Here is a 14,796-nt window from a genome sequence, read left to right as displayed (position 1 = left end):
CTCTGTCTCCCCCCCACATAGGCTCCTTCAGCATTGAGCTTCTCCCCCTGCACGCGGCCACTTGTGGAGAGACCACCCCACCTCGCCCAGCTTCTCCCTCATCGTCACGATCCTCATCGCCATCTGTACTATGGGTGTCCTCCCCAGAGAGTTCGCCACACATTCCCTGGGTCCAGTGCCCTATCTGCCAACTGTCATTCTCAGCAAGAGAAGTTGAGGAGCATGCCAGCATGTGTGGGGAGACCCCCGAGGCATGAGCTGGAACGTCCTGTGTCCTGAGCCCCAGCCCCTGGACTAAGGTGGGGGAATGCATCTCTAGACAGCCTGGAAGGACTGCTGAAGCCAAGCCGCCCTCACACATTCCCTCTGGGCCCAGCTTGCTCTCAACTCTGTTGTCAGGGCTCCTGTCGCCATGGCACCAGATTCTCCTAAAGATACCTCAGTCCTTCCCCCCTTGGAATTTCATGGCATTGGTGCTCTCTCTGGGGCTGCCGGAATGTCATCCTCCTGAGGAGCGCTACACACCACCAGGCCCACTAGCCTGAAAGGGAAACAGGCCCAGAAAAAAAGAAAAGCATGGCCTGACCCATCAGACTCCGTAGGGGGCTGGGAAGGTGAGTGGGTTTTGAGCAGGAGACTGACATCTGGTCTCCCATGCATTGACTCTCCACAGCCTTTGTGGATCAGGCAACAGCACTGCTGTGTGGCTTTGTGCAAGTTATTTGTCACAGGTCCAATGTTAACATTGATGACTGAGCGAGGACAACCTTATGCTGTCTGAGCTGTCGCAGGGAGGAGGGGGTCTGAGGCTGGAGCAGTGCTGGGCATGCCCCACCACCCAGCCACAAGGGGAAGTGGTCGCAGCAGAGGTGCCTACAATGCCAAACACCATTCCCACCTCCCAGCCACGCCCTCCCTCATTCCCTGAAGATCTCACTGTGTGGCACTAACATCACTTCGCCCTGGTCTCCAGGGTACGGGGCTGAGGGGGAGCAGCTGGTCCTGGCAAAGGGAGGGCCCGGGGTGGGGTTCTGAAGGGGAAGCCCAGAGGAGGCTAGGCACAGTTGGGGCAGCAAACAGCCAGAGATCAGTCCTTCAGGCCCTGCGATCGGAGGTGGGTGCAGCCATGGACCCACTCACGGTAAGAGGCTTTCCCCCAAGCACTCCTGTTTCTAGCTATCAAACAGTAGAGTGACCCAGATAGGAGGAAGGGAGATGCTAAATATCAGGTGGGTGGTGGAGGGGTCACCATGTGAGTGGGAGGAAACCCACTCCCTAGAATGAATAGTAGTAAACATGGGGCTCGATTTAGAGAAAGGAAAGCGGGGAGGGGACAGTGTGATGCCAAGGGTAGAAGATGTCTTCTGAGTAGACAGCAGAGTTAAGGGGCTGAGGTGGAAGAGGAGGGTTCGGGAAAGTGCTAGCTGTCCTGGCCAGGGCCAAGGGGCTTGGGGAAAATTCCCATTCAGAGACCCTCCCATGTGGACATGTCTGGACCTGCCCTCGGAGAGGCTTGGGGACTTGCAGAGTGCTCAGCAGCTGGGAGCTGAAGTCAACAAGATGGGAGCTGGGTCCCTGGCAGATGCTGCGAGCCTACAGAGAGGGTCCAGTGCCCAGGCCAACCCCATGTACCTGCCACTACCTTCCCCTTCTCTGGATCACCACCTTTAGTCCAACTCGGGCCAGGGGAGAAGGCTTTTCCTGTGACGGTGGAATTGTCCAGTTCTGACACTTTTCCTGACCTGGAAGTCTACACAATAAAGTGTGGAATCAGACCATTTTTGCAAAGTGTATGTCTGGGACAAGCAAGACCATGATGGTGGTTGGGAGGAGAGCATCAGAAGCTATAAGCATAAGGGAAGCTTCAAAATAAAGGGGGATAGAAACTCAGATCCCATACTTTCCATTCCACTCAGCCTCAGCCCAACTGGACCGAGATCGTGAATAAGAAGCTCAAGTTCCCACCTTTACTCCTGGGGGCTATCCAGGAGGGGCGACTGGGCCTTGTGCAGCAGCTGCTGGAGTCGGGGGCAGAGGCCGCTGGTGGTGGCCCGGGGGGCCCACTGCGCAATGTGGAGGAGTCTGAGGACCGCTCCTGGAGGGAAGCCCTCAACCTGGCCATCCGCCTGGGCCACGAGGCCATCACTGATGTGCTGCTGGCCAATGTCAAGTTTGACTTCCGGCAGATCCACGAAGCCCTGCTAGTGGCAGTGGACACCAACCAGCCGGCTGTGGTGCGTCGCCTGCTGGCCCGGCTGGAGCGGGAGAAGGGTCGCAAAGTGGACACCCGGTCTTTCTCCCTGGCTTTCTTTGATTCATCCATTGATGGCTCTCGCTTTGCACCCGGGGTCACTCCACTCACACTGGCCTGCCAGAAGGACCTGTACGAGATTGCCCAGCTGCTCATGGACCAGGGCCACACCATTGCCCGGCCCCATCCAGTTTCCTGTGCTTGCCTCGAGTGCAGCAATGCCCGGCGCTACGACCTGCTGAAGTTCTCCCTGTCCCGTATCAACACCTACCGCGGCATCGCCAGCAGGGCCCACCTGTCACTCGCCAGTGAGGACGCCATGCTGGCTGCCTTCCAGCTGAGCCGCGAGCTCAGGCGCCTGGCACGCAAGGAGCCTGAGTTTAAGGTTGGTGTCTCACACTTCCCCTGGGGAAGGAGGACCCTGGCACTGTCTGCTTTTCTGGTTGACACTGCAGTGGGGGTTCCGAGAAGGGGGGAAGCCCAATCTCTGGTCACAGGGCACCACCATCTTAAAGGGGAGCCACAAGGTGTCACTGCAGTGACAGAGAGTGGTTGCTGTGCCGGCAGCGGGGGGGTTAGGAGTACCCCAAGAGGCACCAGATGGGGAAGGAGAGAGGACAGAGACAAACAGAAAAACAGCGGGACGGACATGGAGGCAATGCTAGGCAGCACAAGGCTCACTGAGTACCTCCTAGGTACCCCCGTGCAGACACTGTGTGCAGATTGAGCTTGTGGCAGCTACAAGAAGGGCAGAGAGGGGCTCCAGCTGCTACCAGGACACTTGGCCTCACTGGGCACCTCTCGGGAGGCGCTTTCAAGGCCTCCAAAGACTAGAAAACTGAGAGGGCTTCCATCTGCTGGTGCGTTCCCCAAATAACCACAACAGCCAGAACTGGGAAGCCTGGAGCCAGGAGCCAGAAGCTTCTTCCAGATCACTCATGTGGGAACTGGGACCCAAGCACCCAGGTCATCTTCCATGTTATTCCAGCACACTATCAGGGAGCAAGATTGGAAGCAGAACAGCTGGGACTTGAACCAGTGCCCAAATAGGACACCAGAGCCACAGCACCAGCTTCAGGAGTTTCTTTTAAAAATGTAAACCAGGGGCCCGGCACAATGGCACAGTGGTTAAGGTCCTCGCCTTGCACGCCCGGGATTCCACATGGGCGCCGGTTCTAATCCCGGCAGCCCCACTTCCCATCCAGCTCCCTGCCTGTGGCCCAGGAAAGCAGTGGAGGACGGCCCAAGTCTTTGGGAACCTGCACCCGCATGAGAGACCCGGAAGAGGCTCCTGGCTTCGGATTGGCATAGCATCGGCATAGCATCGGCCGTTGCGCTCACTTCGGGAGTAAATCATCGGACGGAAGATCTTCCTCTCTGTCTCTCCTCTCTGTATATCCGCTTTTCCAATAAAAATAAAATAAATCTTAAAAAAAAAATGTAAACCAGGCCTGACGCCATGGCCTAGTAGCTAAAGTCCTCGCATTGAACACACCAGGATCCCATATGGGCACCGGTTCTAGTCCCGGCAGCCCTGTTTCCCATCCAGCTCCCTGCTTCTAGCCTTAGAAAGCAGTTGAGGATGGCGCAAAGCCTTGGAATCCTGCACCTTCTGGAGACCCAGAAGAGCTCCTGGATCCTGGCTTCAGATTGGCACAGCACTGGCCATTGTAGTCACTTAGGGAGTGAATCATTGGACAGAAGATATTTCTGTCTCTTCTCCTCTATATATATCTAACTTTACAATAAACATAAATAAATCTTTTTTTAAAATGTTAACCTAGGGCCCAGTGCAGTAGCCTAGCAGCTAATGTCCTCTGGGATCCCACATGAGCACTGGTTTGTGTCCTGACAGCCCTGTTTCCCATTCAGCTCTTTGCTTATAGCTTGGGAAAGCAGTCGAGGACAGCCCAAAGCCTTGGGACCCTGTACCCACGTGGGAGACCCAGAAAAGGCTCTGGCTTCAGCTCGGCTCAGCAATAGCCATTGCAGCCACTTGGGGAGTGAATTAACAGATGGAAGATCTTCCTCTCTGTCTCTCCTCCTCTCTGTATATCTGGTTTTTTGTTTGTTTTTTGTTTTTTAAGTATTTATTTTTTTAAAAGATTTATTTTATTTATTGGAAAGTCAGATATACAGAGAGGAGGAGAGACAGAGAGGAAGATCTTCCGTCCTATGATTCACTCCCCAAGTGAGTGCAACGGCTGGTGCTGTGCCTATCCCAAGCCTGGAGGCAGGAACTTCCTCCAGGTCTCCCACGTGGGTGCAGGATTCCAAAGCATTGGGTCGTCCTCCACTGCTTTCCCAGGCCACAAGCAGGGAGCTGAATGGGAAGTGGAGCTGCCGGGATTAGAACCGGTGCCTATATGGGAATCCCTGCACATTCAAGGCGAGGACTTTAGCCGCTAGGCCACGCCGCCAGGTCTCTCTGTATATCTGACTTTGTAATAAAAAATAAGTAAATCTTTAAAAAAAATAAATAAATAATTCTTTTTTAAAAAAGTAAACCTACAGCAATTTAAGGTTGATGAAGCTTGGCCACTTCCTGAATGGGAAGATTGAATCGGTCAAGAAATGCACTGTTGATATTTCTTAATGGAAGAGGCAAGCTAATAAATTCTTTTCATAGTTGGAGTCACAGTGGGACAAGAAACAGATTAGAAAAGGAAGCACAAAGAATGGGCACAGGGGACTTAGTGATGAGGGGGAAGATGACACCAGATCAGCAAACTTGCTGCAGAAGGTGCCTCACTATGGCAACAAGGATTGGGGAAGAAGGCATGAGACAGAGGGGAAGGAACATGAGATAGTGGGACACGGCTTGGGGGAAGAGCTGGGGAGGGAGCGGGATGCTGGAGTGGGGCTGAGTGCCCACCCGACCCTGCCCCTTTACAGCCTGAGTACATTGCACTGGAGTCACTGTGCCAGGACTACGGCTTTGAGCTGCTGGGCATGTGTCGGAACCAGAGCGAGGTCACAGCAGTGCTCAACGACCTGGGAGAGGACAGCGACGCAGAGCCCGAGGCCGAGGGCCTGGGCCAGGCCTTTGAGGAGGGCATCCCCAACCTGGCGAGGCTGCGACTGGCTGTGAACTACAACCAGAAACGGGTCAGCTGTTTGTCACCTCCCCTGACCACTGCCACTGCCCCTCCTGCTCCCCTGCCGGCTGTCTCTAGGGCTCACCCGCGTCAGTCCTAAGCAATTCCTTTGCCTGTCCTCAGGACCCTCTTACACCTTGGTTCTCCCTGGGCTCTGGAAGGCTAGAAGTGAAGGCCTCTCCACTCCCCTCAGCTTCCTTTCCTGCCCTTCATGTCAACCCTCACCTCTCTCAAAAACCCATCCCACAAGGGCAGACCTCATCCTCAGGCCAGGACCCCTGGGTCCCCTCTGGCCTGCTGTGTCATCTCAGTCCAGACTTCCTGCTGTTAGACTTCAGTAGCTCCCTCCACTTTACCCTAAGTCTCTCAGGACTTGGAGGTCAAGTGCAGCTGTTCTTCCTCTCTCAATGGACAGTCACCCTTTACCCCCAAGCTAAAGACAGGCTCCTCTCTAGCCCCCCCCATCCCCTTATCCCTTCTCTCCTCCACCCTCAGGCACCCTGGCCAGTCAGGAACTTAACCAAACACTTCCAATGGTTCCACAGCCCTGCCGGTACCCTCTCCTCAACCCCCAGCCTCTCCTCCAACAGCTCCTTCCCTTCCTGACCAGTCAGAATTGAGCCCTGCAACTGCTGTCCCAGTCCCAACCACTGCTCCCTGACTTAGAGTGAAGAATATGGGGCCTGCCCATGGGCACATGCCAAGCTGCCTTTGTGGTTAGCATGGGAGGAATGTGGGTGGCTTAACCTGGGGCCGGCTCCCCTGCCACCCCCAGCCAGGAGGCAGCTCCTCTACTCATATCCCAACCTCTGCTCAGTTTGTAGCACACCCCATCTGCCAGCAAGTGCTGTCCTCCATCTGGTGTGGGAACCTGGCCGGCTGGCGTGGAAGCACCACCATCTGGAAGCTCTTTGTCGCCTTCCTCATCTTCCTCACCATGCCCTTCCTCTGCCTCGGCTACTGGCTGGCACCCAAGTCCCGGGTACTAAGAATAAATTTCACAACATCTGTCATTTTATTCAAAACGTGCTTAGCACCAGGTCCTGTGAGTGTGGCCATCAAGTAACTTGAAGTAGCTCAGGAAGGTAAGTGTCACACTTGTGTTTCATGCAGGAGATGTCCAGGGCTCATGGTGAGTAGCAGAGTCAGGATTTAGACGGAGGTCTCCAAAGCCTGAGTCCCACAGATAGCATTATACCATCCATTATACCATCTGAGCGCCCTTCAGTCAACAGCCATGCCTTAGAGATTCTGCTGGGAACCAGGCCCCAGGCCTGGCACTAGAATTTAGGGAAGAAGAAGGCCTGAGTCCCCATCCCCCAGTTAAGTAGGTGAGCATTGCGCAGAGGAACATTTGGGAAGCAGGGAGGATGTGCAGGAAGCCCCGGAAGGAGGTGGTGAAGGCTAAAATGCAGCAAGACTCTGAGCCGTGCCTCCACCTCTCTCTGTAGCTGGGCCGCCTGCTGAAGATCCCAGTGCTGAAGTTCCTGCTGCACTCAGCCTCCTACCTGTGGTTCCTCATCTTCCTGCTGGGAGAGTCCCTGGTCATGGAGACGCAGCTGAGCACCTTCCGGGGCCGCAGCCAGAGCGTGTGGGAGACTTCGCTGCACATGATCTGGGTGGCAGGTACATAGGCGGGGCTTCCCTCACTGTTCTCAGGACAATCTCCCCATTGGAGACCCTGTTTCTGAATGACCAGCCAGGCCCTCGGCACTTCTCACACAGCAGGGCAGCCCTGGGTTGGGGGCCTCCTTTCCTCTCACAAGGCAGGCACCTGTCTGCGGACCCAGGTGGGAACTCTCCTGGCAGTATTGATGCAGAGATGCTCTCTGCCAGTTATCCCACAGGTCATAGGGCAGAACAATGCTCCCATCACATGGACATGACCATTCAGTTTATAGGCTGTGTGGTTACGGGGCCACTGGTATGAGGAACAGAACAGAGGCTGGGGCAGCAGCAAGCCACAACAGACAGAAGGTGCCTTCATTTGACCATGGGAGAAGCAGCAACCAGGCTGGTTGGCACTGGCTGCAGCCTGCCAGTTATTCCTGTGACATGCATGCCTGGGGTAGAAGACATGTGAAGCCAGCATGGGTGTCACCCGTGGGAAGCTGAGTTCTGTTGAGCACTGAGGGCCTTGCAAGCCCTGTGCATGTTCAGCGTGTTATGTGTGTTTAGTGCCCCTGCATCCCTGTATATGTACACACACACACACACACCTGCTGCTCTTGCTCCATCTCTCCATCATGTTAGCCCCCAAGTCAGGGTGACAATGCATACCATGCACTCCATCGTAGCCCCTCTATTCCTTGGTCTCAGCAAGTGTCGGGGTTCTGCTTGGTGGCTCTCAGCCCCCTCATCAGACTGTGAGGCCCACAAGGATAAGGATTACACTATGTCAGTCTTGTTCCCCACAGGATCCCTCCCACAAATGGTAGGAAGTACATGTGAACATAGGTTCAATTTGTTTTTGGCTCTTGAGGCAAAGAAGTAAACTAGACATGGTCCCTAACCTTGAGGAGCTCCAAGTTCAGGGGGGTGTTCAAGGGAGACAGACCCACAAAGATACATCCAGAAGTGCCCCCCCAACAGTGGTAGCATGAGAGAAAGAGGTGAACAGAGCAAGTAGAGCCCCCGCACCTGATTAGGGAAGGGGATACCACAGCGAGCTGGGCTTCCAAAGGGTGTGGAGGGGCTCTCTAGGCAGAGAGAACAGTGAGTGTGAGTGTGCAGGGAATGGAGAAGAGAACAGTGTGGCAGAATCACCAGTCCCCCAGGACGCCTCATCGCAGACCCTGCATCTGGCCCTGGACCCCCTGGGCCAGCTGCTACCCTGGAGTCCCTACAGAGCAGTACTCCTTAAACAGTAGAGGGTGAGGGGAGGCAGCATTCAGTCATTTTCCCTTCCAGAAGCAGGGTCCCCTGTGTGCCAACTAACTGTGCTGGAGGTGTGCAGGCCTCGCCAGCAGAAAGTATGAGTCTGCATCAGAGAGGAGTCTTTTTATTCCCACATGACATCACTTGCCACCCCAGGAGATCTGTCCACATTTAATCAACTTACCTCCCCACTGCCATCACAGGGTCCATTTCCCCAACTGCAACTATCCTCTGGCTTTGGAGTGGAAGAGTTCTTCCCCACCTTGGCCTGGCCCTGACTCCCCTTCAGGCTTCCTGTGGTTTGAGTGTAAGGAAGTGTGGATCGAGGGCCTGCGCAGCTACCTCCTGGACTGGTGGAACTTCCTGGATGTGGTCATCCTGTCCCTGTACTTGGCAGCCTTCGCCTTGCGCCTCCTTCTGGCCGGCCTAGCCTACTTGCACTGCCGGGAGGCCTCTGATGGGGCTGCCTGCCGCTACTTCACCTCAGCTGGTGAGTGTTACCCACCCACCACCTGCCACCCTAGTCCTTCTTCCTGCTTGGCTCCTGACCACAGGCCCCCCTTTTCTTTCTGCCCCACATAGAGCGAGATGAGTGGCGCACCGAGGACCCCCAGTTCTTGGCAGAGGTACTCTTTGCTGTCACCAGCATGCTCAGCTTCACCCGCCTGGCCTACATTCTGCCAGCCCACGAGTCGCTGGGCACCCTACAGATCTCCATCGGCAGGATGATCGATGACATGATCCGGTGCGCTCCACCTGCCAGCTCCCCTGGTATCACCCCACCTCTCCTCCTTCCCAGAGTCCCCAGGCCTCCTGCAGTGTGGATGCTCAGCTCCTGCCTTCCTCCATAGGCACAGGCTTGGGAACCCTCTGCAGCCCTGGGTTGAGAGGCCAGCTGTGTAGGGAGCTCTGTGCCTCTCTCCTAGCTCTCAGAGAGGTCCACAGCCCCAGGGAAAAATGATAAATCACAGAGAGCAGAGCCCTTGATTGGGACTCCTAGGTTGGGTTCCACCCGTGTTCCAGCAGCCGCTCTCTAAGACTGTTTTCCCATCTGTAAGCAAAAGCACCAGATCCAGGAGGACCCATTGGGTCTTCCCACCCAACAATTGCTGTTTGAACCCATGACCATCTCTGATCTCCTTAGTGCTTCTTGCCTGACTGCAAACAGTCACACCTGGCCTCTCCTCCAAAGCTGAGTCCGCAGCCATTGCCTGCTCCTCTGGGCCTGGGTACCCTTGGCGAGAAAAGCCCGATTGCGTCAGCTCAGCCCAGCGGCAGGGAGACCCTCCTGCTGCACACCAACATGCTTTCGCATGCGGCTTTGACTCTCTGGCTGATGGCCACCATCTGTCCAGCTGACTCCTAGCTGTTCCCAAGCCATCTCTACCTTCCCGGAAAACTGGCCCAATCCTTGGCTTGAGGTGTTTAGACTCAGCATATGCTCCTTTCCCACCTCCTAACTTCTCTATTCTTCAACAATAACAGAAAACTTGTCGAGAGGGGCATCACCCCCTTCCCCTTCCCAGAACCTGACCTCCAACCTCCCACTCCTTGCCAGGTTCATGTTTATCCTCATGATCATCCTGACTGCCTTCCTCTGTGGCCTCAACAATATCTACGTGCCTTACCAGGAGACAGAACGGCTGGGCAAGTATGCTGGGCCAGGGATGGGTTGCGGGGCGGGGCGGCTGGCACCTTGCAGCTCAGAGCCAGAGATGAATGCCCTTGCCTTGCCCCTCCATCCCTCCTTCACTCATTCAATCAGCCAGTTCTCTTACTTCCTCATGCTCTCATTCATTCTGACATTCATTCATTTTCTCATTTATGCATTCATTTGTTAATTTATCTTCCCCCAAACTTTTTATTTTGAAAAATGTCAGTCTTACGAAAAAAGTGAAAAGTATAGTGGACACCATACACCTTTCGCCCAGTTTCACCAACTGCAGTGTTTGGCTGCACTGGCTTGATCTGAGCTCACACAGGTCTGACTGAGACATCCAGGCTCTTGTCTACCAGCAGTCTTCATGAATGCAGCTGGGCAATGGGCGATGGCCTAGTTTCTGATGCAAAAGGATCCACACTTGGACCTTAGCTTTCACAGTTTAAAACATCCATGTTGATCCCAGTAATTCCTCCCTGCAGCCTACTGCCTATGTCCTGGTGGTATCAGTTGACAGTAACATGAAAAGGCTAGACTCTCCAGGACTGTTCATTCAGATGCATAACAGCTAATTGCAACATCACTGAAAGCATCAGGCAGGCTGCATGGCTGCCACCTACATCAAGGGTGGTGAGCCTTTCCAGGTTGACAAGCACAGTCACACAGATGAGGTCAGATGAGTATTTAGAAAGAATGCCTTGGACAGGCTAATGAGAGGCTGAGGAGAGACCAGGGTCAGCGTGTGGTAATGTGGACATAACCTGGTGCCTAGAGGGAAGGACTAAGATTCACAAGGAAATATGATAGGGGGAAAGTGATCAGATCTGTGAGCAACTAATGGACAAACACTTTCTGCCAGGGCAGGGGAGAGAGTTTGGGAAAGGGTGCCTGTCAGGTGGCACAGCAGAGCAGCCACCGCCATGCTCTACGCAGACCACGGCAAGACTCCATCTTTCTGTGTAAATGTTGGGTTGTTTGCTTTCACTTTATTTGGAAGATAGAAAGAGGTCTTCCTTCTGCCAGTTCACTCCCTGAATGCCTGCAACAGCCAAGCCTGGGCCGGGTTGCCAAGAGCCTAGAACTGAATCTGGGTATCCCTCATGGGTGGCAAGGACCCAAGTACTTGAGCCATCACTGCTGCCTCCCAGGGTGCACCTCGGCAGGAAGCTGGACTGAAAGTAGAGGAGGCAGCACTTGGAGGCGGGCACCCTGGGCATGGGACGCAGATGCCTGCAGCGACATCTCAACAGCTGGGCCAAATGCTCACCCCAAGACAGCCTCTTAATTTATCTCCAAGTTTTCACTCTGCTTCGCTTGCATGCTGTTCACAACAACCCACAGGATCTTTCCAAACGGGAATCAGGTGTCTCCCTCTGCTTAGAACCCTTCCTAGGTTCCTGTTGCTCTGAAGCTGTGGCAAGAGCCTTTGTTTCCTTCTCCCAAGCCTGAATGTTTACTGGATCTCTCTCCCTGTCCCCCTACCTCCCCTCCTCAAAATGCTCTTGTCCACTCCACCTTCCCTTTCACCTGCTGAGGCCCAGGTCTTTTTCACAGTTCAATTTCTCCAGGCAGCTTTCCCCCACCCAGTCCAGATCAGAATACCCCACACTGCATCATCACGGCACTCACCACCATTTAGGATGTTAATGGACTTGACTGACACTCACCTCATCCCACTGCCATCTGGGAACGGAAGGGCCTCAAAGATAGAGACTGCGACATAGGGTGTGCTCAGCAGACACTGGTCGGCTGAACCTTAGAAACCGTGGGTGTCTGCCTGGGCCAGGGTGGTTCCAAGGGTGTCATGGCTGCAGAATGTCATGGCTGGGATGAGGAGGGGAGGAGTGTCTGGGTGGACCTCAGCCTCTTCCCCTAGCCCTCAGTGTCCTTCCCTCCCTTGGCCCGGCCTGCCAGCTTCAATGAAACATTCCAGTTCCTGTTCTGGACCATGTTTGGCATGGAGGAGCACAGTGTGGTGGACATGCCCCAGTTTCTGGTGCCTGAATTTGTGGGCCGGGCCCTTTACGGCATCTTCACTATTGTCATGGTCATCGTGCTGCTCAACATGCTCATTGCCATGATCACCAACTCCTTCCAGAAGATTGAGGTGTGTGCATCAAGGCTGGCTCAGGCCCCGGGAACAGAAAGAGCAAAGGAAGGGAGAAGAGGAAGGTGTACAGAATTAAAGTGCTTGGGTTCCTGTGTGGCCTCTGCCATCATCTAGTTCTGTGGCTTTGGCCAAGCTGCCTGCTGGAAATGGAGATTCCTTGTAAATCCTCTGCCCTACCCTCTTTATGGCTGTGGGGAGGGGGTTGCTGTGGAAAAACCACTGGGAGCCTAAGAAAGAAGAGGGAAGAAAATGGACGGGTTGCACAGGATGACAAGTAATGGGGAGACCATCATGGGCAGAGGTGCAGGTGGCGGGTCAGGATGAGGCCAGAACAGGGAGGAGAATACAATGAGTGCACTGCAGGTAAGAGTTGTAAGGATTGGGATCAAGATGGGCAGCTGGAGTGGGCAGGGGAGCCAGGGGCCAACATGAGCCTGCCACAGCCACCTTCCTCCCTGCCCCCAGGACGATGCTGATGTGGAGTGGAAGTTTGCTCGCTCCAAGCTCTACCTGTCCTACTTCCGCGAGGGCCTGACACTCCCTGTGCCCTTCAACATCCTGCCCTCCCCCAAGGCCATCTTCTACCTTCTCAGGTGATGAGCTCAGAGCCCTCACTCTCAACCCCTAAGCGCTCAGCACCCAGCTCCTGACCCCCATTTCCCTCAGCCCCATCCCCTGCCTAATCTCTTCCCACCATTGGAATCTCAGGAGAATCCTCCAGTTCATTTGCTGCTGCCGCTCTGGCTGCAAAGCCAAGAAGCCCGAGTACCCCCCGATCCCATCCTTTGTGAGTACCTCAGCTGCTTGCTGCCAGTTAGCTCCAGCTGCATTACCCAGGCCACCCCAGCTGTCCGCATGACCTGGGTTTGTCTGTCTGCCCAGGAACGGTTCTCCAAGAATCCTATTACCAGCTCCCTCTCCCCCATGTGCCTTCTGTTCCCGCTCCCTCGCACTGGCCAGTTCCTAAACTTCCCATCCCATGTTACATGACTTAAACACAAGCTACCCTTCTCCTAAGATGCAGAGACCCTTAAGCTCCAGACAAACCTTTTCATTTGCACCAAGACATGGCTGAATGTTTAATTTTATAAAAACATGGTGAGAAGCCCAGGGTAAATGCCCCCCAGGCTGGGAAATCAGAGGCAGACAGAGGCCTGGAGGTGGCCAAGGGCTCAGTCACCCCTCTGACCTGCTCCTAACCCAGACAGGCATGGCCCAAGTCCCTTCCTACCACACACCAGCATCCCTGCAGGGTCTGCAGGAGTCCCCCACTCTCAGCCTTCTCCCACTTCAGGCCCCTCCAGCCATCCACTCCCTCCCAGGACCACGCTGGGAGATGAAGGCAGACCAACCCTGGGTGTGCTGCCTTCAGGAGAGTCTGCCATGGTCCTCTGAGGAAGTAGACAAAAGCGAGGCGTGGAGAATCTCTCCCCTCTCCTGCCTTTCCACTCCAGGCCAACCCCGGGGCAGGACCAGGGCCAGCAGAAGGCGAACGCGGCTCCTACCGCCTGCGTGTCATCAAGGCTCTAGTCCAGCGCTACATTGAGACTGCCCGGCGTGAGTTCGAGGAGACTCGGCGGAAAGGTTAGCTGCCCACCTCCAAGCCTGTCCTATGCCTGCTTCCCACTCCACTGTGGGCCAACACCCAAACCCACACCCTCAGCCAGCCTGCACTAGTACATGACCCTGCCCATGCTGCACTTGACTTTGTCACCCCCTGACTTCCTCAAGTATTTATTCCACTCAGCTCCCTTAATCATGCCTTCCTGCCTCCATTTGTTTTTCTCTCACTCACTCTCTGACCCATTCATGCATCCAACCAGCCAGGGTCACTGTTGTGTCCCTTCTGTCCTGTCCTGGAGGGAGGAGCACTGTGGAACAGGGACATTGAGGAAGCATTCTGTGTGGTGCCACACAGAACCATCATGCCAGGCAGCAAGTGCTTGGTCAGGAAGCCCATGGCGTAGTCTCATTTTGAGAGGACTGTGGGTAACAAGAAGTTGGTGAAAGAGCAGGTGGAATTTAAACTGAGGATGAATATGCACTGGCCAGGAACAGACCAGGGAGAGGCTGACATGGGCTCATGTACAAACTTCTGCTCATTTCAAAACTGGCTGTGTGACCCTCTCACCCAGGAGATTCTCCATCTTTCCATGCCTTGACTTTGCCATCATCCACTCCCAAGTTAGACACATTCTCCCACCCCCCCAACCCCGAGTCCTGCCTTCCCACCTGACACCCAGCCTGTGAGCCAGGCCCTTGCTTCCTGCAGTCTCCCCATCAGGAACCAAAGACTGGGTACCCCCCTACAGGCCTGTGGAGGGTAGTAGAGGTACGGTGCAGGCTTGTCCTCTGAAAGACCTCCCTTCTACTGCCCTCAGACTTGGGCAACAGATTGACGGAGCTGACCAAGACTGTGTCGCGGCTGCAGAGTGAGGTAGCTGGTGTACAGCGAGCCTTGGCAGATGGGGGAACACGTCGGCCTCCTGATGGTGCCAGCATTCTCAGCCGGTACATCACCCGGGTACGCAACAGCTTCCAGAACCTGGGACCCCCCATCCCTGAGACCCCAGAGCTGACAATGCCAGGGATGATGGACATTCAGCCATCTTCAGAAACTGGGCCTCAGGATGCTGGCAGCCCGGCAGTTCCAGTTGCCCTGGAACCTGGCTCCTCCTCTCCAGCTCATGTGCTGGTGCACAGGGAGCAGGAAGCCGAGGGGCCTGGGGACCTGCCCCTGGAGGAGGGTTTTGGGGCCAAAGAGGACACCCCAAACTGTGGCCTGACGCAGTGTGGCTGA

General features: G+C 55.0%; 2 protein-coding genes across 2 annotated transcripts in view; both read left to right on the top strand.

The window, feature by feature from the left end:
• Window positions 1-1,773, top strand: part of LOC121145344 (putative short transient receptor potential channel 2-like protein) — a 19,064-nt gene extending 17,291 nt beyond the window's left edge. Inside the window, exon 12 of the mRNA XM_040964095.1 lies at window positions 22-1,773. Within this exon, the coding sequence (XP_040820029.1) occupies window positions 22-257 (236 nt within the window). The 3' untranslated portion in view covers window positions 258-1,773. The remainder of the gene's footprint in view (window positions 1-21) is intronic.
• LOC121145305 (short transient receptor potential channel 2) lies at window positions 1,090-14,796 on the top strand. The gene is made up of 13 exons (XM_040964035.1): window positions 1,090-1,141; window positions 1,917-2,636; window positions 5,147-5,359; window positions 6,167-6,331; window positions 6,801-6,975; window positions 8,516-8,716; window positions 8,809-8,971; window positions 9,785-9,877; window positions 11,801-11,993; window positions 12,462-12,589; window positions 12,705-12,783; window positions 13,451-13,580; window positions 14,378-14,796. Exons 1-13 carry the CDS (start codon window positions 1,127-1,129, stop codon window positions 14,794-14,796), a joined length of 2,694 nt encoding a protein of 897 aa, XP_040819969.1. The 5' UTR covers window positions 1,090-1,126.

The sequence above is a fragment of the Ochotona curzoniae genome, unplaced genomic scaffold (assembly GCF_017591425.1).
Source record: "Ochotona curzoniae isolate NIBS_2020 unplaced genomic scaffold, NIBS_Ocur_1.0 scaffold_3223, whole genome shotgun sequence".
NCBI classification, from domain to species: Eukaryota; Metazoa; Chordata; class Mammalia; order Lagomorpha; family Ochotonidae; genus Ochotona; species Ochotona curzoniae.
The sequence above is the reverse complement of the archived record's forward strand: the minus strand, read 5'-3'. Positions and strand labels throughout refer to the sequence as shown.

Excerpts from the sequence above, each read along its gene's own strand:
- LOC121145305 (XM_040964035.1), top strand. Across the intron at positions 2,637-5,146 it reads GCAAGGAGCCTGAGTTTAAG|CCTGAGTACATTGCACTGGA; the intron begins GTTGGTGTCTCA and ends GCCCCTTTACAG. Across the intron at positions 8,717-8,808 it reads CCGCTACTTCACCTCAGCTG|AGCGAGATGAGTGGCGCACC; the intron begins GTGAGTGTTACC and ends TGCCCCACATAG.